The sequence below is a fragment of the Musa acuminata genome, chromosome BXJ2-11 (assembly GCF_036884655.1).
Source record: "Musa acuminata AAA Group cultivar baxijiao chromosome BXJ2-11, Cavendish_Baxijiao_AAA, whole genome shotgun sequence".
Classification (NCBI taxonomy): Eukaryota; Viridiplantae; Streptophyta; class Magnoliopsida; order Zingiberales; family Musaceae; genus Musa; species Musa acuminata.
The window spans coordinates 7225278-7251238 of NC_088348.1; the positions used below are offsets into that span (position 1 = coordinate 7225278).

The 25961-nt window shown below is 44.4% G+C and overlaps 4 protein-coding genes across 4 annotated transcripts; 1 reads left to right on the plus strand and 3 right to left on the minus strand.

Moving 5' to 3' along the window:
- Window positions 1-8625: 8625 nt before the first annotated feature.
- LOC135626162 (protein DETOXIFICATION 54-like) lies at window positions 8626-11028 on the minus strand. Its single transcript, XM_065131267.1, has 2 exons — window positions 10015-11028; window positions 8626-9634 (listed from the first exon to the last, which is right to left on the minus strand). The coding sequence occupies exons 1-2, from the start codon at window positions 10969-10971 to the stop codon at window positions 9083-9085; spliced, it is 1509 nt and encodes a 502-aa protein (XP_064987339.1). The 5' UTR covers window positions 10972-11028; the 3' UTR covers window positions 8626-9082.
- Window positions 11029-13917: 2889 nt separating this feature from the next.
- On the minus strand, window positions 13918-18177 carry LOC135626467 (large ribosomal subunit protein uL3-like). Its single transcript, XM_065131784.1, has 6 exons — window positions 18120-18177; window positions 17754-17851; window positions 16637-16747; window positions 15812-16116; window positions 14647-15056; window positions 13918-14416 (listed from the first exon to the last, which is right to left on the minus strand). Exons 2-6 carry the CDS (start codon window positions 17836-17838, stop codon window positions 14158-14160), a joined length of 1170 nt encoding a protein of 389 aa, XP_064987856.1. The 5' UTR covers window positions 17839-17851; window positions 18120-18177; the 3' UTR covers window positions 13918-14157.
- Window positions 18178-18765: 588 nt separating this feature from the next.
- LOC135626468 (uncharacterized) lies at window positions 18766-19842 on the minus strand. Its single transcript, XM_065131785.1, has 3 exons — window positions 19608-19842; window positions 19326-19439; window positions 18766-19248 (listed from the first exon to the last, which is right to left on the minus strand). Exons 1-3 carry the CDS (start codon window positions 19791-19793, stop codon window positions 18961-18963), a joined length of 588 nt encoding a protein of 195 aa, XP_064987857.1. The 5' UTR covers window positions 19794-19842; the 3' UTR covers window positions 18766-18960.
- Window positions 19843-22226: 2384 nt separating this feature from the next.
- On the plus strand, window positions 22227-25911 carry LOC135626704 (receptor protein kinase TMK1-like). The gene is made up of 2 exons (XM_065132223.1): window positions 22227-24932; window positions 25011-25911. Exons 1-2 carry the CDS (start codon window positions 22691-22693, stop codon window positions 25517-25519), a joined length of 2751 nt encoding a protein of 916 aa, XP_064988295.1. The 5' UTR covers window positions 22227-22690; the 3' UTR covers window positions 25520-25911.
- The last annotated feature ends 50 nt before the right edge of the window (window positions 25912-25961 follow it).

A 25961-nucleotide genomic window follows, 5' to 3' on the forward strand; every position in this document is an offset into this window, starting at 1 on the left:
TAAATGTGAGAATTTTTAAATGATACCATGTCATGAATACTTGAATATGATTAGTACACAAATTGAAATGTGGCATAAATTTTAACCACACTTGCATTATTGAAATATTCTTCTTTTTGTTGATGACAAAGGGGGAGAAATAATACCAAAATGTGGTAAATTGATGACAAGTGTATGCAATGCATTTCATCATAGATACTTGAAATGTTTGCTTGATAAATTTCTTTCATAAAATATCTAGAGCTTAACTTGCTATTTTTATAAATTGATATATTGCCATAGAATGATGAATTGCTATCTTTGTCATCTTTCATATTTGAAATATCATACTTGAAAATGGATGTCATGCCTTGATATTATTTTGAGAATGTTAGATTATGATAGGAATCATGATGTATATATTGATAAGTTTAAATGAACTTAACTTATCAATATGTCTCTTGAATTCAAAGGCCTTGAATTCAAAATTTCTTTTCTCAAGTATGACATATAGAAAGGGGGAGTTAAGGTTAACTCTGTCATTAATTGATTGTCATCATAAAAAAGAGAGAGATTGTTGCATCTTGGATTTTGATGATAAAGTCAATTATAATTTGTTTGATCCAATCTATATGTTAAGAAAAGTATACAGGATTAACTATGATGGCAGTAAGACATAAAGCATGTGTTATGCCGGAGTCAAGATCAAGATCTCATTGGGAGTTCGAGAGTTCGACGGAAGTCCGGACGTTCATCGGAAGTTCTACGGGAACCAACCGAGAAGTCCAGGAGCTTGCCATAGAAGCTCGTCAGAACTCGCCAAGAAGATCGTCGCAAAGTCTAGAAGCATGCCGGGAGTCCGTCGGAGCATTGCTGAGAGTTCGTCAGATGTTTGCCGGAAGTACGTCGGAAGCTCGGCGGAAGAGCAATTGACGCACCAGAACAAGAAGTGCAGTAAACATGTCTTAATTATTGTAGTTAGAGCGTAAATTAAGTTAGGATTGAGAGGTAATCTCACTAACTTAATTAGGGGCCAATTGGGCCCTTGACAAGGCTGAATTGGGCTGAATTGAGCACCCAATTCAGCCCTTGAATTCTTGGCCGATGGTGGCACCGCTTGGAAAGCAATGCCCCAGGAAATCTGGAAGGTGGTACTGTCGACAGTTATTACTACCAGCAGTAGTACCGTCGACAGTTATTGCTGCCAGCGGTGGTATCGCCCCTGTCAAGCGGTGGTACCGCCCAGTAATTGCGGTGGTACCGCCCAGTAATTGCGGTGGTACTGCCAGGACCTCGGAAATCCAGGATTAGATACTTTTTGGCTCCATTTTTTAAGCCATTGGGGTCTATAAAAATCCCAACCTTTTTTGCATGAAAGGACACGAAAGTATTGGCTTCATCTTATATTCTTGAGTCTTAAAGTGTTGTAAAAGTTAGAGTTCTCCTCCTTCATCTCTTAGCCTTGTAACTATCCAAGAAAGAGGAGTGAGACTTATAAGGGTTCATCTCCTAAACTCGGAAAAAGGAGAAAGTGCTGTAAAGAGGTGTTCGGTCTTCATCTATTGAAGGCTTTTAGTGGATACCGGTGACCTCGTCGGAGGAGGAATCCGAAAGTGAATGTAGGTCACATTGACTAAACTACTCTAAAACTTGGTTTGCATTTATTTTCAGCAATTTACTTTTATAGCAAACTACCTCTCCTCCTTACTATGCTTTTACTATGTCTACATACACTTTCAAGTAAACACCTTCCGAGATCGGCTTTAATTTTATGAAAGCTTTCAAGTTTAAATTCTCTTCAAAATGATTTGAATCGAAACCATTTTCGTCGGAATCATTTTTAATCGAAATGAGTCTTTTGAAATCGTGAAAGTTTTTCACTACACTAATTCACCCCCCCTCTTAGTGCCGCTCTGGATCCTAACAATTATAAGACTATAATTCTATATTATCTGATATGCCATTGGTTCATCCGACGCTTCGTCTGATCCTTTAGTGCATCGTCCTCTCTTTCGACGTATTGCCTAATCGACATATGGACCTTCTATAACTTCTGATCTCCTTGGCGAAATGTCCAATCCTTCGGCCCGATGCTTGAACTCATGGCATGAAGTCATTCTGCCGACATGTCATTTGATCTTTCGGCTCAATGTCCAATCTCTTGACATGTTTTACTTCGGCCTAACTTTCGATTCTTCCTGCTTTAATCGAATTGTCTTTCCTTGATCGAAGTTAGTTCTACGTCACTCAAATGTATATTAGATCTTAACTTCATCAATTGATTTTATCATCAAAATCCGAGATTCAACAATCTTTTTATTTTTTGATAATGACAACTAATTGATGATGGAGTTTAAACTAAACTTCCCCTGTCAATATGACATATTGAAATAAAGTATCATTCAAATAAATGATAACCTTCAAATCTAAGTTGAAACTATTTTAATCATGAATCACATCATATACATCATCATAATAAAATCATGAGTATTGCATACATAATCATAATTTCAAAAACATCAAAGTGCATCATATCATAATCATCATCATAACTTCTTTCCCTTTGTCATAAAAAAGAAGTGTAACTATCAAGTTTTTTGAAATATGTAAGTTTTATATTATTTTAAAATATGCAAGCTAGCAAGTTTTAGAGATATGCAAGTTTAGCAATTTTTGCTTCTCTTGAGATGTGCAAGCTAGTAATTCTTGATTCTCTTTTGAGATGTGTAAGCTAGCAATTCTTTACTGAGATGTGCAAGTTTAACAAAGTTTTTTTCTCTTTGAAATATGCAAGCTAGTAAGTTTTCTTCTCTTTGAAGTGTGCAAGCTAGCAATACTTTCTCCCTCTTTGTTATTATAAAAAAGAAGGGAAGAATATAATATTATAATTTTTTTTTTCTTAAATCAATTTTCAAATCATGACAAAGATAAATAATAAAGATAAATTTACATTAATATTTTAATTATAAAAAAAAATCAAGTCATGAATACTAAAAAATCCATGTATCATTTTTAACAAATCTCTTCTTTTGTAAATAAAAGGAATGATAGAAATAATTTTGATTCAAAAAGAAAACTCAAGTCATAAAAATCAAGAAATCAAAATCATGATCTGTATAAGAAAAGTTTATGCATTGAAATTTAATAATTGAGAAATCTTCTTTTGGAAGATTTAAAAATTTACCTAAATTTAATATTCAAGTTAGTACTTTTGGTTTTCTTGAGATGCTAGTAATAGTAAGAAAGAAAAAGAGAAGAATAATACAATGATGCAATTCATTTCTTTCTTACATCAATGCTCTAAGCATCATATAAGATATATAACCATAAACACAAGGGAAGTATACAAAAATTTACATCAATGATTATCACATGAAAGATATAAAAGATTATGAAAGATCAATACAAAAGATCATCAGTCTTTTGTATTTATCAAGAAAAACTTCAAAACATAAGAGACCAATTTGATGATCAATACAAAGTAGTCCTAATGAATTTCAAATTAAGAAATTAAGATTATAATTTATATAAATCTCCTCTTAAATAATAAGAAGGAATGATATAAGAATATAAGAGATCTTGATTCATAAAAAAATTTAAGTTATAATTCTGAGAAATCAAGAGAAAAAGCATCATTCATTTAGATAATACTCCTCTTTAATAAATAACGAAAAGAAATCTTGGGAGATCTAATTAAAAAAACCTTAAGTATCAAGATGATATTGTAAAAATGTTGGTTTTGAAAACTTTCGCTCAATGTAAAAAAACCATTTTGTTAAAAGTCGGTATCGGAAATAAGCTTAACTTAGAGTGCACGTTCGTTCGTCGGCATAGTGAAATCAATTTGTAATGAAAGTAAAGAGCTTAAAGTAAATGCAAACCAAGTTTTACGGTGGTTTGGTCGTCATAACCTATATTCACTCTCAATTCCTCTTCCGTCGAGGCCATCGGTGTCCACTAACGATCTTCCTTTAATGGACGAAGACCAACTACCCTTTTACAGTCTTTCTCCTTTTCACAGATTCAGGAGAGAACATTTACACCCATCTTTTATAAGTGTTTCTTCACACGCCTCTCTTTGAACTATCACTAAGCTCTTGGATGAGGGACTCTATACTTAAAAGGGTTTACAACCTTGGAATCATAGAGTTTTTGCTCTCTTTTCATGTGTTCCAAGCAAGAATTTGTGGGGTATTTATAGACCTGAAATGATTTTAAAACTTGGAGTCAAAATTCAAATCCCCAAGTTTTCGAGATACTAGTGGTACCACCGCTTGCTAGTCTGACACTGGGTAATACCATCACCTAGTCTGGTGGTACCATCGCCCAATCTGGCGGTACTATCGCTTGACAGCATGAAAAAGTGTGCTCTTTACTTTTCTAACTCATGGGTGGTTTCACTTAACCTTGGTGACCGAATGAGCCATCCACTTGGCCTAAAACAGTCCTAACTCAGGCCCAATGGGTCCCTAATTGAGTTAGAATGGTTACACCCGAAACCAACTCAATTACGACCTAAACTAACTCGATCTAGACAAATTATCACGAATCATCTATTGTCCGACATGTCATTGGTTCTTCCAGCGCTTCGTCCGATCCTTCGGCGCATCGTTCTCTCTTTCGACGAATTGCCCAATCGGTATGTTGACACCCGCAACTTTCGATCTCCTCGGCGCAATGTTTGATCTTTTAGCCTGATACCTGAATTCACGGCACGAAGCCTTCTGTCGATATGTCGACTGATCCTTCGGCCCGACATCCAATTTTCTAACATGTTCACTCCGACCCAGCATCCAATTCCTCCTGCTTTAATCAATTTGTCTCTCATTGATCAAAGCTAGTGCTGTGTTACTTAAAATGCAGATTAGATCACAAACTCATCAATTGATTTTATTATCAAAATCTGAGATTTAACAAATTAGTACTTTCGTAAAACTTATGTCGATTCGGAAACTTCATTCAATAAAGTTATATCGAAAAGATATTTAACTTTAAAACATACGAAAGCGTAATGAGCATAGTGAGAGTAAGAAATCAGTTTGCAATATAAATAAAAAGCATAAAGTAAATGCAAGTTAGATTTTACAGTGATTTGATCGTCTCGAACTACGTCCACACCCGATTCCTCTTCACTCAATGTCATTAGCTTTCACTACCGATCTTCTTTCCAACAGGCGAAGATCAATTACCCTTACAACTCTTTCTCCTTTTCACAGGCTAAGGTAGAAACCTTCTAACTAACTCTAGGAGGAAGAGACTCACTAACTTTAGAGATACTACAACACATTTTTCTCAAGTATATTTTTTTCTATTTTTTACTCAATTTCATGCTCTTCCAGACAGAAATAACTGGGGTATTTATAGACTCTAAATGACTTCAAAAATGAAGCAAAAAAAGGTCTCATCTCGGGTTTTCCAAGTCCTGGCGGTATCATCGCCTGCAGCATTGACACTGGGCAGTACTATCACCCAAACTGACAATACCACTACTTGACACATTGACACTGGGCGATACCATCGCCCAGTCTGGCGGTATCACTGTCTGACAGCCTGGAAAAGTATGCTCTTGACTTTTCCAGCTCATATGTGGTTCCACTTAACCTTGGGTGACTGAATGTATATACCTTTCACTTGGCCCAAAACAGTCCCAACTCAGGCCCATTTGGTACCTAATTGAGTTAACATGGTAACACAAAAAACTAACTCAATTACGACCTAACTACGGTCAATTAAGATATAACCGATTACAAGACTAGAATTCTATGTTGTTTCGCATGTCATTGGTTTATCCGGTGCTTTGTCCGATCATTCGGCGTATCGTCCTCCCCTTCGACATATTGCTCAATCGGTATGTTAATCTCCCGTAACTTCTGATCTCATTGGCATAATGTCTGATCCTTCGGCCCGATGCCCGAACTCATGACACAAAGTCCTTCTGTCGACACGTCGATCGATCCTTCGGCTCGATATTCAATCTCCTGACATGTTCCACTCCGACCTAATTCTTTCTGCTTTAATCAAATTATCTTTCCTTAATCGAAATTAGTCCTATATCACTCAAACATACATTAGATCTTAACTTCACTAATTAATTTCATCATTAAAATTTAAGATTTAACACCAGATATTGTTTGAGTGTGACATCCTTCGTTATCTTTGCTTCAAATTGTAATTTGTAATTTGTAACTTCACCATTTGCTTCAAACGTTCTTATCTTGCAGAGACTCGTCAAATGGATGTTTGTAAGAATAAGTCTGTGAGAGCATATCCCCACAACACAGTCCAACTGTTGTGGATCAGATTGTTCCACAAAACCTGCTCGAACAGAGGCATCCAATCTATACAAAAGTGTGGCACTGAAGCAAATGGTGAATGCAGCATCATTTGCATTTGATGAAAGGCCACTTGCCGTTTCTCCTGCTATCAAAGATATTCCGACTCGGATACTCATGTAGTACAAATGGTAAGAACTCTCCTGATCCAGCCTCCAATTGTTCTAAGAAAGGTGGCTTCCTCCAAAACCGCATAGTCTGTGAAAGACTTGAAGTTTCTTAGACACCGGTTGACCTTGATGAGAACCGCAGTAGGATCATACAGCCACCGAGTCTGGAGAAAGCTTGATGTCAAGCATGCAGTCCGAAGAGAGGCCACCAGAATTGTGGAGCACTGACTGCCATGTCATTCTTGTGCAAGATATGTGGAACATGTGAAGACCAGGATAAAAGATTCTTAGTATGTGGTCACACTTGCTGCCCTTAAGTGCTACTACCATAGCTAGTCCACAACGACAGAACAAACCATGTTGGTATTGCTCGTCTTGCCTCTGCAGGATTTGCCTTTGTGATAAGGATGATGACAAGATTGTTCTTTGCGATGCATGTGATGAGGCCCATCATACTTATCGCAGGAAACCACGACTTGCATCCGTATTGTGCTCCTTGCAATGTTACTAGAGCAAGGGAAGGGAGGAGAAGATGGGAGCAGTGGAGCATGCGGCAGCATAGGAAGAACAATGAAGGCTAGCACAGTCTAATGGGACCATTGGGTCAATGAAGTTACTACCGAGTGCTGCTAAAAAGCTGATCCCAGAGGAGAAATTGGCTACACGGCGATGACTCCGATGGAACTGTTGATTGTTCGATGTGAGGAGAAAGGCCAGCTTAGCGGCGGCTTTTCAGTATCCTTTGCATGGCATCAATAATGGCAGGAAATTTCTCCAAGATTTCTCTATTATCTCTTTATATTCTCTATCTATCTTTAGGTTATTTGTCAATCTTCGTCGAATGATTAAGGGAAAAAAAAAAAAAGAGGAATATAACAAAAATAATATATATTATGTTATATTTGTTCAAGTTCACGGCAGTACCGAAAGCATGTTCCCTCCCGTGCGGGAGTACACAAGTCCTTGCTCGTTCGGGTGCTGTGGACACAATCATTGGTGTGATGGAGCCATCACTCTCTTCGACGGTGATTCAACGCTTGGGAGCATGTGCTTGCACTGTACACTTGCTTTTACTTGAGGGCAATAAACAATAAATATATTACAAGTCCGGTCAGCAAAATATTGAATACCGATAATGATCTGATTCAAAACATAATAAGTTTAAATTTAAATTAAAAAAATCTTAACATCATAGGATCGAATACCGATAATGAAAGATGTTAATGCCTAAATCTTTATGCTCATAATTAAATAAACTTCAATGCATAAGGATCAGCTCATGCCCTATCTTACATGTCTGTGTGCAGAGAACAGCAATAATTTTCTGGGACTATTAATGTTGGCTTGTCATGTCAGGAAGAGCCCCCCGAAGCCCTCCTTGCTTTCTGCCTCGTATGTCTGTTGGTGATGATCCTCAGGAAGGACAACCCAGGCAAGGGTGAGTAAAAGGATCACTCTTTCCTCTGCCTGTTGGCATCCCGCAGCACAAAACCAATGGGTTTGGGGTGGTGCAGAAGAGATGTGAGAGAGAGAGAGAGAGAGATGCAAAAGCTGCATCATCCACACTTGGTTCAGTCATTATTCTTTTGTATACATGTATTATTATTCCCTGTGGGAGATGGTGGGCTTGTTCTGTATTCACCGGTGGGTAGGTCCTTTCGTGCAAACACACAGGGTGGTCAGAGGGGACAAAAAGGTGCCCGCCCTGTGAAGTGGCCCTCCACTCCCAGTCCCACAGCATGAGGCCGCAGCCCCACTGATCCCTGGGGATGGCCATGTATGGACTAGTCGCTTGTGTGTGTGTGTGTGTGTGTACTTTGATTGTCTGTGTGCTCCCTTCTTCGCTCACAAGCACCACGAAGAGAGCAGCATTACCCCCTTCGCCAAGTGATCCAGATGCAATGTTTTCTATGGCGAAACAGACAGCACTTTTGTTAGAGAAAGGTGTGCCATGCAGTCAACACATTCATCGGATTTGTAATGCAAGTGTCAATATAATATGTCAATCAAGCATGGCTTGCAAAGGGGGTAAATAACAGTAAGGTTGCTTTTCCTGCTCATTCACTGCTGCACTTTACTGTTGACACTAATGCATGTCTGCCTGCTATGGTTAATTATCCAAGCAAATTTAGCATATGGATATTCGAGCTTGTTTATACACACAGCATATGAACAGAATGCTTTGTGCAGGAAAGATAGGGTCATTCAAAAAAGAGAAAGGAGAGGTGCTGATGCCCTCCATTTCCTGGATTCCAACTTCGAGAGGATAAAAGTGATATGCCATATGCCACTTTGAAGGCATCGTTTGATTCAAAATCTGATCCCTGGCAAAGCTGAAACAAGCTACCTACAAACCTATCCATTGCAGGCTTGCTCTAAAGTTATTGACCCATCCAACAGTCAGAGAGGGAGAGAGAAAGAGAGAGAGAGAGAGAGAGAGAGAGAGAGAGACCCAAACACCTGTACGACAGAACCAACCCAAAAGGAACAGTCATCCTCACTTCCAAAAAGCTTCATTGATAAGCCTCCATCCCCATCCCACTTCCCCTTCCAACCACCACCTTCTAACTCCCTAAAAGCCACAGAATCCGAGCTGATAGAACCAAGGTGTTCCTTGGCCCTTGGTTGGTCCACTCGTGGAGCCACTTCTGTCCTCGGTATCTATACTCCAACAACAGCTCCATCATCATCTCTGTCACTGGCTATGAGTCCCTTCTTCTCTTCCGATATGACTGCCACCTCCAAGGTTGTCAGCTTCTTCGCCCTCAATGCCTCCACCTCCCAGTCCGTCTTCAGCAGCACCACCGCCAGCACCAGCACGACGCAGACCGCCTGCGCCGTGAAGAGCCCGTACCATAGCCCGCCGAAGCCGACGCGGAGCTGGAACGCCAGGCCGACCGCCACCGGCGTGCCCACCAGGTAGAAGGAAAGCAGGTTGATTCGTGCCCCGACGGCCGGCCTCGCGGTCCCGCGCAGCACGCCGCACCCGGTGGTCTGCGGGCAGTTGCCGAGCTCGCACAGGCCCACCAGCGGCAGCGCAGTCGCCGCGAGGCGCAAGACCGACGCATCCGCCGTGAACAGCTTCGCCCACTGCTCCCGGAAGGCGGTCGTCCAGACGACGTTGATCACGCCGATCACGGCCGCGCAGCCGAGCGCCACGAGTGCCGCCGTCTTCGCCCGCTTCGGCCGCCCCGCCCCGAGCTCATTGCCCACCTGCATCGAGCGAAACAAAAACAGAACTTGACGGCATTAGCAGGCAGAAATCCGAGCATCAATCTGAAAACACGTATCAAAAAAGCTTGGGATTTGATGTATGACAAGTGATAAAGGTGGCCAATAGAACAGTGTCGGGGAGGCGAGGGGGAGAGAACGAACTCGAAAGTCCACACGTGGGCGAGCGAGCTGACCACACTACAAGTCCTCTCTTTCATGGTGATTAGAGACGGCCAACACGATGTTGCCCGATATAGTAAAGGGAAAGGGCAACACTGGCGGTCCGGTGCCCGCCGGAACAAGCTAAAGTTAAAAAGCCAACAGGTACCGAGCACGACTTCCGAGGGGAAACGGAAGGAAGGAGGTGGGGGCGGACTTACCCTGGTGGAGACGCAGGCGGCGAGAGACATGGGGACGGTGTACATAAGGCTGGTGGTCTGGATGAGAACGGCGGTGGCCGCCACGGAGGACGTGGGGTCGGGCAGGTAGCCCGCAAGCACTGTCATGATCTCGTACCACCACCACTCGAGGCAGACACCGACGCAGCTGGGAAGGGCGAGGCGGAGAACAGGGGAGAGGCCGCGGAGCGCCAAGCGCGACCATCCCCCCCAGCTGAGCTCGCAAGCGCGCGACAGACGGAGGTAGGCGAGCAGGAAGAGGGCCATGTTGAGGTTGGTGACGACGGCGGCGAGCGCCACACCGGGGACGCCGAGGCGGAGGACGAAAACGAGGAGGATGTTGAGGGGGATGTGGAGGAGGACGGCGGCGGCGGTGCAGGCGGCCATGGGGCGGGTGATGCCCTGGGAGCGGAGGAAGACGCGGAGGGGCTGGAGGAGGGCGTTGGTGAGGAGATCCGGGAGGGAATGGAGGCAGTACGTGGCTGCGGCGGCAGTGATGGCCGGGTCCTGCCCCAGGGCGACGAGGATGGGGCCGAGGTTGACCCAGAGGACGGCGATGGGGACGGCGGCTAGCAGGAGGAGAAGGATCGTGCGCTGCAGAGAAAGCGAAATAAGCTCCCAGTTGCGGGAGCCATAGGCCTGCGAACAGAGCGGCTCGAGTCCGGACGCGAGGCCGAAGAGCACCGAGTAACCCGTGATGTTGGTGAACCCTATAGAGAGAGCGCCGCCGGCGAGCTCCAGAGGGCCGAGTCTTCCCAGGCACACCACCGACACCATGGCCCGCAGGTAAACCAGGCAGTTCATGGCGGTGATCGGGGCCGCCATGGCCCACAGCTCCCGGAGCTCCAACGCCACCAGCCTCCACATCCCTCCTCCTCCTCCTCCTCTACCGCCTCCCCCTCCTTCCTCGACCTGGTCCTGTTCTCTCCCCTTCGCCATGACAGAGCACAAAAAGGGTCGAGAGAGAGAGAGAGGAACGGAGGGGGGTTGTATCGGTTCCGTCCGTTGCTTTGAACGGACGCCAACAGCGTTTGGTCGTTTAAATAGACGAGGGGTCGCAAAAAAGAGCGGTCACGTTAACTCTAACATCTTAGGATCACCAACGATGACGCGACGGGACGCACGGGATCTTAACCAACCAATTGCTTTACGATTCGTTTTGATGTTTATGTCAGAAGGATTGGTTTCGCTATCTATCATCATAATAGTCAGTCATGCAGATATTTTGATGTTTATGTCCTGCACGGAAACATTTATTCGACTACGAGCGCATAATACGCATGAAGATAATATTTTGTTTAGGAAGTTGGAGTGAAACCTGCGACGAGTGGTGACTTTAATTTACGTAAAGAAACAATAAATAGATTATGCAGCTCGTCATGCCTTCATTTTGTAATCAATCTATTAGACCTCATTTGTTGTTCGGAAGTTTTGGTTGTCTTGCGATCGATCTATTCAACCGTCGTCTTGTGAATGGTACATCGGGAGTTGTTCCCCCGCTCTCACAAAGAACCGCATAAGACGGTGAATCTTCAAGCATCCGTCTCTGTGTGGTTGGTGGTGGCCATGGCAGGATCACCGCCCACTGCGGCTACACCAAAGAATGTGAGTTGTTGCAGGTGGCCGGTCATCGACAGCTGTGGCAGGTCAGGCAAGCAGGCAGTCCGTCGCTGTGGCAGATGGCAACAGCCGCCTGTGCCGTTGCCAGGCCGGCAAGTAGCAGACAGGACCGGCGCTGCTCCTCGCCGGTTGGAGAACACCACGAGGATGTTGCTGCTCTGATGCGGCGGTGGAAGGTGGTGGTCCCATGTCTTGTTTGTCTCCGTTGAAAGAAGATAGATGCTTAATAAAAGAGGTGATATATATATATATAAATATAAATATAAATATATATATATATATATATATATATATATATATATATTCAAATTCCTTCTTTCCGCCACTGAGCAATGCGTCATGGCAGAATGGTCCATCAGCCTTCTCCCTTCACAGGAGACGATCATCATCGCATTGCCCTCAAAACATCACTTCAAGCTTGGGAGCTTCCGCCTAAAATCACCAACTAACCGTCCACTTTCCACCCGCATCAGGCCTTGGTGAAGCCCTCTTCCAACTACGTGACCACCTTCTTCTCACCCATGGCCTCGACGACCTCGAGGGTTCCTCTACGTCAAACACCTTCATGTCCCTCCAGCTCCTGCAGCGCGCTGTGGCCCTCTTCCGCTCCCTCCACCTCCCGGACGACGAGAAATGGCAGGATGAGTGCATGGACGAAAGCTCGCGACTTTCGAATGTCTGCCACGTGATCAAGCTCGGCGTCTCGGGCATGGAGAATTACTGCTCTGCTGCAGCTGACATGATCTCCTCGCTCGACCAATGGCGCCACAACCCCACTTCCTGCCTCACTCAACAGGCCTCGAATGGCTTCCAAGCTCTGTTCTTGCACTCTCCTATGTATAGTAGCTCAATTCATATCCTTGGGCTTGTTAAGGTGTTGTGGGCGATCTGTATGAGCCAGAGAGAAGCCATGAACAGTGCAGTAGTGGAGACGAGGATCGAGCCCATGTGGCTCCGCTTCGATGACAGGGCGTCGTCTGTGGAATTCGGACACAGTGGATTCAATGGCTTCAGAGGCGTGCTCTGCCGGTTGAGGAACGCCAGCTCTCTCTACTCATGATTTTGCTATGGGGATCGGTCAGAATTCATGGTCTCCGTGGCGAGGCTGCAACAGAGGGTGGCTGATGGGAGGGAAGGAATGGGCGACCGTGTTCGAGCAGGCGAGAGATGGAACCACGGGACGTGTATCAGATATCGCCGGAGGAAGCCTGGAGCAGAAGGTGGAGGAATCAAAGGGGTGCTTCGGAATGCCGAGGGCTTGAACTGAGAACCTCGTGGGAGAAATGGATGATTAACGATTTCTTTGATGAGAGAGATTGTGGAGGGAAGAAGGTAAGTATTGGATCAGGCAGGTAGAACCGCCGGAAGCATACGAGAAAAGGAGGCTTCCTTGGATATTTAGTGTTTGAACTTTGATGAACGAAGACCGCAGAAGAAGGGACCAAACAGGCATTTCGTTGCGTCAAAGATAAGAGAGAGAAAGGAACGTTTTCTCCTCTTCTTTCCACTATTTCTTTTGTTTTTTTGCCGGTGGTGATCAGCTGCTTTCCTTCTTTCAGGGGAAAGGTGAGGTTGTAGATTAGCACTACTTAAAAAAGTCGAAAAAGGAGACAGGCATTATTGGATCCGTGGGAACTTTTGTGAGACCTGATGCATGTCCGACGGATGGAGATCGTGATGAAAACAGCTTTCTGGGGGTAGCAGAGTGGGGGGGTTGAGATCCTTCCTCCACTTTGAGAGGTCAAAAAAGGAAGACGTGAGAGCCACTCTTTCTTTCTTTATTTCTTATAGGGATCAACTTAAAAAATCCAGGAGACAACCGAGCGTTATTATTGAGGGAAGATGAGAACCTTCTATTTCCGCAAATCTCAGAGACAATAATGCTCAGTGATTGACGAAACAAGTGCACAGATGTGACACGTAAAATCTTGAAGGTTACATCAGATTCGGTCGACAGTGATAACCACCAAATATGCTGTTCAAATCAGCAGGAGAATTCAGCCAGCCATATCGATCCTGCTGCACTCACGACCACCAGCTTAACAAATCTCAGTGGCTCCCTCCTTTCTGGGAATAGCAATAGCTTAAGATCTTCCATACATGTAACGATACTGTTATCGTTGCAAAGACCAGACATTAGCAAGTTGTATACTCCCGTCGAAAGCAGGTAGACTTGCCAATCGACCAGCTATTTGTACAACCAAAGCGGTTGAATTAGAGTCTCTTTTTCTATAGTGATCCGTGGATATGTTGGGGGTAGAAAGGTGGTTCAAACCAAATGCTTAAAATTATATATTTAAGCGAAACGAACAATTTAGTTTCATCATGGCAACAAATCTAAGAAGTCCAAGACTAGATCGTCAGGAATAGCCTCCTCTTTGAGGTTTCAAAGGAAGCATAAAAATTATCGAGTAATGAGCATGAGGACAACCAACCTACAGGTGGGAGGGGATTATTCTGATTTGTTCTGGCTCATCTATGGACACCCCAAAAGGTGCGCAAAAATCACACCTTCAGCCTACCATAGAATTTCTGCTTCTCCTGAGTAGTCTGGAAGCGCCCATGCCCGAACTTGGAAGAAGTATCGATGAACTTCAGCTTGATCTCCTCGAGGGCCACGCGGGAGGTTTGCTTCAGTAGGGATTGACGAAGCGTAACGACCCTCTTTTTCGGCCCCACACAGCAACCCTTAATCATGAGATAGTCATCTTTCACAATACCATAGTGCGGGAATCCACCCATGGGCGTAATATCTTTCTCCGTTCTGTTCCACAAGCCAAAAAGAAAATTAAGTGTCATACTCATTCTTCGCTATATCTATAGACTAAATGCATCTTAATGCAACAGAATTGAGACAACATGGGCAAAAATACCGTGTGCCAATCAAAGACAACTGAGCATTGCTCAACATTTGACTTAAATGTTTATATATGAGCATCTGTAGGAACACCTTCTGAGAAAAAACTGATAATAACAAAAGAGTATAGAAATAACCTGTCAAACTCTGTAACAGCAGTGTGTGACTCATCTCCAGCTTTACCAATTTTGTATATCTTTTTGTTCATTTCAGTACGGTGGTGGTAGCCATTCTGTCCAGCACGGGCTACAGTGTAGGATACCCTGGCAGGATGCCATGCACCGATACAGGCAACCTTGCGCAGTCCCCTATGTGTCTTGCGCGGGAGGCGGGTGACACCCCAACGAGTCACCACACCTTCGTAACCCTTACCTTTGGTGACACCAATAACATCGATCATCTCATCTTTCTGAAATACAGCATCAATGGGGATTTGCTTTTCAAAGAAGCTGTATGCATAATCCACTTTCTGCGCCACAGTCCCTCCATTAACCTGGATCTCCATCAGGTGAGCTTTTTTCTGTTTCAGACCCTTCATCTTCCTTATCTGAGACAAAGAACAGGGCAGAGAGAATCATAGGCCAAGTCTAGTAAACCAGTAGCAGAAAACAACAATTTCAAGCTGATCTTTATCAATAATAACTGACCCACCAGCACTCTATGCTAAATCACCATTTTCAGCCATCAAATGTCAAAGAAAACAGAATGCATGAAATTCAGTAAAACACATCATATCCCCTACAACAAAGTCTTGACAGAAAGTTCGTTGGATTCGCAAAAACTATAGAACTCTTCTAAACATGTTTCATATTGCTAAAAGAATATCCATTGCTCAAACACCTTATGCTTCTCGTTGCCTCTACCAAACAAAAAAATGACAGACACTACACAATATACATTGTTATCCGTACTCATAAAAAATCAGAAGTTATCAGGATGTTCCATGCAAGAATGAGTTTTAGCTCAGATAGAGACAAGTAGAAAGCTAAGTTGAGATCGCGACGTCAGTTTCTGAAAAAACATGTTTGGCCTTAATTTACTTCACAGCTTAATCTCAACAAATCTGCTGGCCTACAACCAAAAAACTTAATCACAATGATCTTGTGAGCATATTCTTTAAGAAGGCAGCATCCCAATTTTCATTGTGATGCTCACAGCTGCTGTATTTATGATGTACAATAACTGCTAACTAAAAATGCACTTAACAAGGGTAGTTTGGTAGCCATAAAATAAATGCATATCAAGAAAGCACTTAACCAAAATAAAACTGATAAATAGGTGAATCATGTCCATTTGATTAACCTGAGTGTGGGCCAGAACACGGATAACAGATGCATATTTCTTCATCTTTTCCAGCTGTGTCTGAATCTCTTTCTTTCCCTCCTCACTTTCATATTTCTTAGAGTACTTCATAAAAGCCTTCTTCTTGCTTTTGTACCAGCTCTTGTAGAATCTCCTCCTTACTTCCTCACTCAGATGCTGAGCCCATACAGTATTAAGAGACCGAAGACCCCGTGGAGTCTTCACATAAGCAACAACACCAACAACAACCATTGGTGGAGTTTCTACTATGGTCACAGCCTCACATGTCTCCTTCTTGTGGAGCTCTGGAAAGAACAAGACGAAATAACAATGCAAGCATCAGCATATGGGTTTCCAGTTGAAGATCAACGATAGTGTACAGAAAGCAACAGGTTAGAAAAAGCAGACCACTCACAATATTGACAGAAATTGGCATGATGCTAGAAGTGTATGATCCAATGGATATAAACCAAAGGAGACACAACTATAAGTGTATGCAACTCCTTTTCTTTGTGTATCGAGTACATCAATATGACACTCGAAGACAATGAGTAATATGAACCTAAGCATTGATACTGGTCAACTGTCTTAAAATGGCACTATGCTAACAAGGAATTAGCAAGAAAATTGATGATAAATTATCTCAAAAAGCTTTTTACTTAGCAGACTCCATTTTTCTCAAGTTTTGCAAGCCGATTTGCAGTTAATTCAAGGCTCAACAAATATAAGTTCAATTTCAAAGCATAGAAAAATAAGCATGCTCCGACTAAAATCTTCTGGAAACATGATAGGCTATATAACAAAATTAGATTAATGAACACGTACTTGACCCTGGTTTGTCGACCTCACGTACAATGTGAGTCATTCCAGACTTGTAACCAAGGAATGCGGTCAGCCTGCAGGGTTTAGTTGGGTCATCTCTGGGAAAGGACTTCACTGCATTGAAAAATAGCATAGAGTACTCAGAATGTCAACTTGGTGTATCACCAATGGAAGCAATCAAATTAAAGACCAAAACCAATTCAGTTAAGCCTACAGCCTACATAAGAAACTTGTTGAAGTACACTGGACATGAAAGCCAATAAAAATTAGCAGAGAACATACCATTTTTAGATAACAATAGAAAACCTAATATTATTAGGCATTGTGTTTTTACATGCTAAGGACAAACTTCAATATAGCTAGAAAACATATTAGATATTCTGTGTACAGCAGAGAATAATCAGCATAGAATTTGAATGTGCCAAAATTTTAAAGGACACAATATAGGAAAGAGAGACAAATAACATGCATCAAAATCTGACCTTATCCAATCTAAGACATGAGTATCTAATCATATCTCACATAACCACTGCTAATTCAATTCTCAACAAGATATTTCCCGATCCAGATGTGGGTTAAATCCATCTGCATTCTAACATTTTGAATAGCAATCCAAGTACTAAAGTACCTAAAGTTACCAAAAAATATTATTGTTGTTTCCCAGGTATACTATAATTACCACATTTTTTTTATTCTAATACTTACTTGTAATTTTCCAATAACAAGAAATATTGTCATTGAATTTGAGAAAATTCCTTACGAGTTGGTTACTGAAAGATATGTTTCATGCATATCATATACAATCTGTATCCAAAATCCATCATCATGCACTACTATGGTATCAGCTTTTTAAGAAAAATAGTTGTAAATTATAAGATCTTTCTAACTTCTGAATTAAAATTCACGAGCATCTAAGAAATAAGTTTACAAGGTTAAATGAAACTTATTAAGATGGAGAAATGGCAACGATGACAACAAAACCATCAATAACAATAACCGCCCCAGTCGGGAGAAAGGGATGAGAAGTGAAGTAATACGAAAGAAATTCGACGGCACGAGGCGTCACAAAACAAGAATGTGAGACAGAGTGATGCAAGATGGTGGTCGCATTCCGCAATACCTTTTCCACGGTGACGAGACGCTCGCTTCCGTGGAAGAAACCCAAGCGACCCATGCCTTGGGTGCTCAAACTTTCGGTGAGACATCCTCCTCACTCACCTAAAATCAAATCAACGAACACGAGTATGCCATCAGAAGAGTCCGATTATGCGAGACCAACAGCACCGACGAAAGAAATGAAAAGAACAAGATCGGCATCCTAGAACTCAACAAGTGTTCTCTCCGAAACATTCATCGCCACAGATCCAATCATCACAGCCAAAAAGTACACAAAATATCACGTCAAATCAAAAGAAAACAACGAAAAAAGAAGAACAATCGAACAGAACATGCGCCGAGATCGGAGGAGTGCCATCAGGTTCCTTACCTCCGGGTGATCGTGGCCGCTCGGCTCTACGAACCCTAGCGAGCGCTTATATAGAGGTGGCGGATCCGGCAGGCGAAGCTCATCGTAGAATGACGATAACACCCTCCTCGCTTGCTGAATTCCCAAGCGCGTCATCTGTGGGATCATCGCCATCACAAATAAACGAATCTCGGCGTTTGACACGGCACAGGATTGTTCGTGGCCGTTGGATTAGAGTGGGCCGCATGCCACCGCAAGTCGGGTTGACTTCACCTGAGATCCGAAATTAAATAAAAAATGAGACTGCAAATCGCGAATCCGATTTCGAATCCGGAATCGAGTAAGTCCACATTTACATCAAATATTTATCTAGTATCTATGCCTGATCCGATCCACTAAGGTTATTGGACTCGAGAAAAGGATCCATTGATCTGATCCACTAATTGGGACACACTGAAGGAAATGTGCAAGAAAAAAACCCGAAATATGAGGCTTTTTACTGTTTTCTTCTTTTTACCACAATGAATGGACTTGAAAATAAATCCAAAATCCATTTAATTATATTGGAAAAAAAGAAGCAGAAAATGAAAGAAAAAAAAAACATGAAAATTTATACAATTTGTGTGAGGAACTCCAAAATTCCTAAGACAACATATAATAAAAAGACTCAACACGCCAAACCCCACAAAGGAATTTTTTTTTGTTTTGTTTTTCGAAGTCACAAAAGGAAAAATGCACCAAATTAAACATCAAGCCAATCCATTCAATTTGACATGTTCTTCGCGTACTCCAAACAATCTTAGCACTTGCAGAAACCGGCAAATCCGACGTCGCCCTCCTTCCATGGGGCTGATGGTTGACATTAATTTACAGTGTTCTTGATTTCCACCTTCCCGACTGCGTTGGATTCTTTCGCTCGTGCTTCACTGGTTTTCTTGGTTTCCGTCACCGCAGCTGTGTTCTCAGTAACGGTGGTTTTGGTTGCCACCGCGGCCGGCTTCTCGCAAGCGGCAGCATCTGCGGCCGCTGCAGGTCTCTCGACTTCCACCACAGGCGGCTCTGTCTTGGAATGTTGATCGACCACATGCGCAGCTGTCTCCGTTTTGGATTCGACATTTGCTGCAGGTCGCACTGCGTCCGAAGGCTTTTCCTGTAGCAACCAACAGAATTATCTTAGTATGGATTGTTTAGGCTTCAAGCTTTGCAAATAAGCCCTGTAGTTTCTACCACAGTAGTTGCCTTCTCATCTGTTATGGTGCTTGCTGTAATCTCGTCTACTTGTTCCTCAGGACGCTCTGTTTTGGATTGCTCCGTGGGAGCAGCAGATTCTTTTACTTCTACCTGTCGACAAAGATCATCAAGGAAAAAGATACGTGAAGAACCTGAAGCCTCATGCGATGAGAAATCACATTCCAACTTAGATACAAGTTGACGCAAAATGAAGCAAATCACGTATCTTAATGCACCGGAGAGAAGCCCAATTCATGGTGATCTCGAGAATAACTGTACCTCTTTCAGAAGGAACTCAAGAGACTGGCGACTGTTCTCCCCTTCCACTTCACCGTAAGTTTCCGCTTGCTTTACGTCGACCACTATGGCTTCCTTCCCCTTCGTCTCAGTTGGCTCGGTTTCCCTCGTCACAGGCGCGTTTGTTTCCGCCTTCAATACCTTAAACCTCGATGCACACGCACCCATCTCTCTCTTCTGTCTCTGTTCGTCTCTGTAAAGGAAGACGAGGAAGGACACGAGCTGTTGGATTGGTGGATTTCTCTGGGAATGGTGCCTTTATAACCCGCCTTCCCAACCACCGCTGTTGGTGCAGTCAGCGGACGCTCAAACGTGGGTACGATTATTGATGCAACTATGGCCGTCTTCAGCCTCTGCATCTCCATGGTTGAACAACGGAAGAGTCCAGAGGTGTGGCGCACGAACAGCTCGGATCAGGCATCTCCGCCATGGATTGCGGGGGGTGGGAATCACATCGCAGCGAATGCATCAGTTGACGAGGTGGATGACGGAAGATGGTGATGCGGCCAGCTCGACCATCTTCTACGTTGATTGTGTGCGATGGCCAGCTGCTTCTGCCAACGAGTTTATGGTGTTGATGGTTAGCTGATCATATCAATTCGCATTATAGCTGTGTGAAACATATTATTATTCAAGTGCATCTCTTGATCGAGTATATTAGCGGTGAGGTTTGACTTAATCTTTGATGAAATTTTGTTTGGGTTTCATGTGCATTGTGAGAAGTCAACATTTGATTTTATCCTCGTTAGTGCGATCGAAATTATCCGCTTTCGACCTTTTCAGGATTTAAGTGTAATCATTGGTACGATCTTATAAATTCACGAGAAATCATTCATTTTGGGTCTGCTCGTACGAGATCGATGAACCTCAAAAGTCATCTTTAAAGGTAAGAGTGTCTCAGTCCTTAGTTCCCTTATTTCTCAACCAATACGAAATTAAATGTCCTTATCAATGCTTCCCCCTAGAAGAGCCACTGTAATAAGTCAACGTTTAGTCATGACCCTCCTTCTAGCGTCAATCTAATAAGTCAACATTTGATCGTCATTTGTAAGATTTTGTAGGTATTTTACGTTTTTAAAACTCGTGATTTATTAAAAAAATATTGATTGATGATCTTTTATTATTAAGGATCGAAATAGTGAGTTTAACCCGCAACTTAATAAGCTTAGATTTTTTACTTTACTTTGATTTAATATCGAATCTTCTTATATATGTTAATCTTGATTAATTTGATTTAAACTCAAATTGTATTATCGAAAACTCAATCATCTTGAGTTGATTTTATCGGTTTGAATTAATTTCGGGGAGGAAAAGTTAAATCTTAAAATCATTGATTAGATCCAAACTCATATTGTTGTATTGATTTTTCAAAGCCAAGCAGACTGTTGAAACAAGACCCTACTTTATACTTTACCAGAGGGTAATCAAAAGAAGGAAAAATCTTTTATTTATCAAACTGAAATATGATTTCCAAGTGCTTCATCTAATCTGTTGATCAAAATTGAATTGGTTGTCACGATTCTGGCCAATTGTGTTGTGCAAAACAAGATCAATGTCTGTCTCTCCCCTCCCCATTCTTGAACAGCCACTACCAATTGTATTGTCCTCTCTCAGGTTAAATAACTAGATCTCCTGGCTCTCAATCGAAGCCTTAGAAATCCCCAGTGGCATGAAATGACGATCTTAATGGTCCAATTTCATTCACTCGCATATCAGCTTTAGACTATGGTTATGATGGGATAACAAGTGCACTAGCACTCACGATTATGAATCCATTGAAATAGGCTTCGCTCATAAGGCTCAGTGCCTGCATTAGGCAGAGAAAGGCTCATTCTTAAATTGAACTCATTCATAAAGGACGTTATACTAATGTTTTTGGGATAAAAGATTATAGGATCACACGGATTTGACTGATTTTGACGGAATGCATGCGAAAAATCTGCAAGAATCCATCCTGCTAAATTATCTGCATGCACGCACAACTGGGCATGCAAAGCCGGTTGGACTCCGTACGTGTCTCGCTGTCAATTTCGGCCCCCTTGCATGCACGTAGCAAAGCAGCAATCTTTTCGGGTCTCCCCTCTTAAGTACAGCCATCGTGTGGATCCTTCTATGGCATATATTCATATCCATTACCCACCAGCTATATACGTTCACGAGGACATCAAACACGACAGTAGGAGTTAATCTTCCCGCATTCTGTCACCAGCTCTCTCGTATGGACTGAGTTAGAGAGAGAGAGAGAGAGAGAGAGAGAGAGTCCAGAAGACTGATGGCGGCAGCGGAGAAGCTTCCTGGACTATGGAATCGATGAGACAAAGCAGCTATTCATGTCACGGTCCAATGTTGGTCCTAGCTAAACCCATGCATCTTCGATTGCCACCTTCTCCTCTTGGTGATGGCTTGGAGGTGGGATGGGATGGGATGGAGCAGAGGAGTTAATTGCCATTAAGAAATCCTCCTCTGGGATTGTAACATCTCTTTTTGGTTCATGGAATCAAAGAGGGAAGAGAATAACTGAATTGAGTCGTATCATTAAAGAGCTTCCTAATCAAGATTGGACAAAAAGAGAAACATCTCCATTCACCGCCTCCTCGCCTTCCTCCTTCCGCCCATGCTTCTGGCATCCCCGTCTTCCACGACTTTCCTATTTCGTCACCTAATTCTCGGTGTTTGGAGGGATTTGATGACGCGCCGTTGATAACTTGCTATAAAGATCGGATCTTGACGCGGATGGGGCCTTGGAACCGACTTGATTGCCATTAGGAGTCCGTCTTTTGCTGCTATATCTGTGTTCTCTTGAGGGTTTAGATGAGGGGTTTGATGCCGATCTTTGGCATGTTCCTCCGTGGAGATTAGGACTTGTGAGTAGTGTTTTCTTCTTGATTTGTTCTGTTCTTGTGCTTTTGATGCCGTTTTATTTCGATTTTGGGCTGAAATCGATTTCTGTACCTTGATGGCCTTCTTCTTCCTGTGCTCGTTTTGTGGATGAACAGAATGACTTTCTCTCGCTTTACATCTTCGGCATCGAGTTCTTGACGCACCGTTCGCTCTCAGCGCGCAGGATGGCGTCGGGGAAGACGACCAGAATCCTGTCTTTGTGTCTTCTTCTCGGCCTCGTCTCGGTCGCCTTGGGCGCCACGGACCCCGGCGACTACCAGGTTCTTGATGAGTTCCGTAAGGGGTTGTCCAACGCGGAGCTCCTCAAATGGCCGAAGAACAACCAGGATCCCTGCGGCTCCCCGCCCTGGCCTTACGTCTTCTGCGCCGGCTCTCGGGTCGCCCAGATCCAAGCCAAGGACCTGGGATTGGTCGGCACGCTCCCCCCGGACCTCAACAAGCTCTCCATGCTCGTCAATGTCGGCCTCCAAGGGAACAACTTGACCGGAGCCCTGCCGTCGTTCAAAGGCCTGTCGAGTCTGCAGTACGCTTTCCTCGGCAACAACCGGTTCGATACAATCCCCGCCGACTTCTTCGTCGGGCTCGATAGCTTGCAGGTTCTGTCGGTGGATAGGAACCCTCTGAACCAGAGCACGGGGTGGACGCTGCCGTCGGACCTGGCGAACTCAGCCCAGCTGACGAACCTGTCCCTCATGGAGTGCAATCTCGCAGGTCCGCTGCCGGACTTCCTCGGAAACATGCGTTCTCTCAACCTCCTGAAGCTGTCTTACAACAGTCTCACCGGCGAGATTCCGGCGAGTTACGCCGCCCTGCCATTGCAGGTTTTGTGGCTGAACAACCAGAAGGCGCCGGGGTTGTCCGGCACCCTCGACGTGGTCGCCTCCATGACCTTCTTGAACGATGTTTTGCTTCACGGGAATCAGTTCACGGGGCGGATCCCGAGTTCCATTGCCGCCCTGACTTCCTTAAATCGGCTGTGGCTCAACGGCAACCAGTTCGTCGGACTCGTTCCCGCGAATCTGACGGGCTTGCCGCAGCTCCAATCTCTGCATCTGGATAACAATGCGTTCATGGGGCCGATCCCCAAGGCCAGCTTCAGCGACTTCACCTTCTCTGCCAATTCGTTCTGTCAGTCTGCGCCCGGAGTTCCCTGCCCGCCGGAGGTTGCTGCACTTCTGGGATTCCTCGACGGTGTCGGCTACCCACCGAAGCTCACGAAATCTTGGTCGGGGAACGATTCTTGCACCGCTTCTTGGATGGGCATATCTTGTGCTGGTGGCAGGACTGCCATCATCAATCTGCCAAACTACCAGTTGAATGGCATCATCAGCCCTTCCCTCGGAGAATTGGATTCTCTCGCTCAGATTCTGCTGGGAGGCAACAATCTCACCGGCACGATTCCTTCGAGCCTGACAAGCTTGAAATCATTGAAGTTGTTGAATCTCTCTGCAAACGACATCTCACCACCCGTTCCTCGCTTCCCTGCTGGCGTGATGGTCATTCTTGATGGCAACAAGTTGCTGGGCAAATCTACTCCCGGCAGTCGTACCCCGTCAGGTAGCTCATCGTCCTCTGCCGGCTCAAAGACTTTGGTCGTCGTCGTCGTTCCAGTCATCGTCGGGGTTTTGGTTGTGCTCCTAGCCGTTCTGTTCCTCCGCTGTCGCAAGAACTGGAAGAAGACTGCACCAACCGCCATCGTAGTTCATCCCAGAGACTCCTCCGATCCATACAACTTCGTCAAGACCGCGGTTGCAAGTACCGCAAAGAAGATCAGGTTTGCCAAGGAACTCCGCGGCAACGACGGCAGTTGCGTCGTCGAGGAAGGGAACCTGGTGATATCGGTGCAGATTCTTCGTTCCGCGACGCGAAACTTCGCCCCCGAGAACGTGCTCGGCCGGGGAGGGTTCGGGGTGGTTTACAGGGGAGAGCTGCATGATGGGACGGCAATAGCAGTCAAGAGGACAGAGTCGGCGGTGCGGAGCGACAAGGCGTTGGACGAATTCCAAGCAGAGATTGCGGTTCTTTCAAAGGTCCGGCACCGTCACCTGGTGTCTATACTGGGCTACGCTGTGGAAGACAACGAGAGACTCCTGGTGTACGAGTACATGCCTCAAGGGGCTCTGAGCAGGCACCTCTTCCAATGGAGAGAGAACCAGATCGAGCCTTTGTCATGGAAGAAGAGGCTGAACATTGCGCTGGATGTTGCCAGGGGAATCGAGTATCTGCACAACTTCGCTAACCATTGCTTCATCCACAGGGACCTCAAGTCGTCAAACATACTTATCGGTGATGACTACAGAGCCAAAGTCTCAGACTTTGGCCTCGCCAAACTTGCTCCTGATGGCAAGAAATCTATGGCGACTAAACTTGCAGGAACCTTTGGGTATTTAGCTCCAGAGTATGCTGGTAAGTGCTTCTTCTATCATTGTCCGTGAGAGGAGTGATCCGAGAACTGTTCTAATCCTCTGGCCATGGTTGGATCAGTGACCGGGAAGGTTACGACCAAGGTTGATGTCTTCAGCTTCGGGGTGGTGCTGATGGAGTTACTGACTGGTCTGAAGGCTCTCGATGAGACTCGTCCTGATGAGAGCCGCTACCTGGCGTCCTGGTTCATCAAGATGAAGAGCAGCACGGAGAATCTCAAGAGCATCATCGACCCGTCTCTTGCCATCACGGACGAGGCCTTCGACGCTGTCCGCGCGATGGCGGAGCTCGCGGGTCACTGCGCGGCGCGGGACCCGTATCAGCGGCCGGACATGCGACACGCGGTCAGCGTGCTCGCGCCGCTCGTCGAGAAGTGGAGGCCCATCGACGACGATCAGGAGTGTCCGGGGACGGACTTCTGCCAGCCGCTTCTCCACATGGTGGAGGATTGGCAAGCGGCGGATGGTGGTTCGAGTGGCAGCTCGTTGAGCCTGGATACAAGCAAGGCGAGCATCCCGGGGAGACCTGTCGGGTTTGCGGTGTCCATGGCATCCGCGGACGGCCGGTGAATGACACCATGCATCTTTTTGCTCCGTTCTTGATCTCTCTGCTCTTGCTTTCTGATAACAGTTTCTTGGTGATTGATTTCTTTGTCGTCGTGAGATAGAAACAGTGTAGATGGCTAGAGACGCAACCCATTCTTATAATGTTGCTTTGAGACGAGCAGCTGCCAGTGGTTGCTTGGCATTTGATGATTATAATTGTTTTTGTTTGCACGAGAAACAGGATAGTTATGGCTTCTACGTCGCAATTGCAGTGAACGGGATAAAGCTTTACGGTTCTAAGCCCCTCGAGCAATACAGCAATCGATCAGAAAGAGAATAAGATGATGGATGACAATGCTGTGGATTTTGGTTCATCCTTCCTGCTGGGATAATGGGAACATTCGATTAGTCTTATTTAAATTGATTTTGTATCAGTAGAATCTATTTTATATAAAACTAGAATTCT

Bases quoted from the DNA above. Each gene is read 5' to 3' on its own strand.
- LOC135626162 (XM_065131267.1), bottom strand. From the start codon at position 10,971: ATGGCGAAGGGGAGAGAACAGGACCAGGTCGAGGAAGGAGGGGGAGGC. The intron at 9,635-10,014 runs GTAAGTCCGCCC...CGCTCGATGCAG, and splicing joins CCGCCTGCGTCTCCACCAGG to GTGGGCAATGAGCTCGGGGC.
- LOC135626467 (XM_065131784.1), bottom strand. From the start codon at position 17,838: ATGTCTCACCGAAAGTTTGAGCACCCAAGGCATGGGTCGCTTGGGTTT. The intron at 16,117-16,636 runs GTACGTGTTCAT...TGTTCTTTCCAG, and splicing joins GGTCGACAAACCAGGGTCAA to AGCTCCACAAGAAGGAGACA. The intron at 14,417-14,646 runs GTTATTTCTATA...CTTGTGGAACAG, and splicing joins GCTGTTACAGAGTTTGACAG to AACGGAGAAAGATATTACGC.
- LOC135626468 (XM_065131785.1), bottom strand. From the start codon at position 19,793: ATGGGTGCGTGTGCATCGAGGTTTAAGGTATTGAAGGCGGAAACAAAC. The intron at 19,440-19,607 runs GTACAGTTATTC...CTTTGTCGACAG, and splicing joins TTGAGTTCCTTCTGAAAGAG to GTAGAAGTAAAAGAATCTGC. The intron at 19,249-19,325 runs GTAGAAACTACA...TGGTTGCTACAG, and splicing joins ATGAGAAGGCAACTACTGTG to GAAAAGCCTTCGGACGCAGT.
- LOC135626704 (XM_065132223.1), top strand. From the start codon at position 22,691: ATGGCGTCGGGGAAGACGACCAGAATCCTGTCTTTGTGTCTTCTTCTC. The intron at 24,933-25,010 runs GTAAGTGCTTCT...TGGTTGGATCAG, and splicing joins TTTAGCTCCAGAGTATGCTG to TGACCGGGAAGGTTACGACC.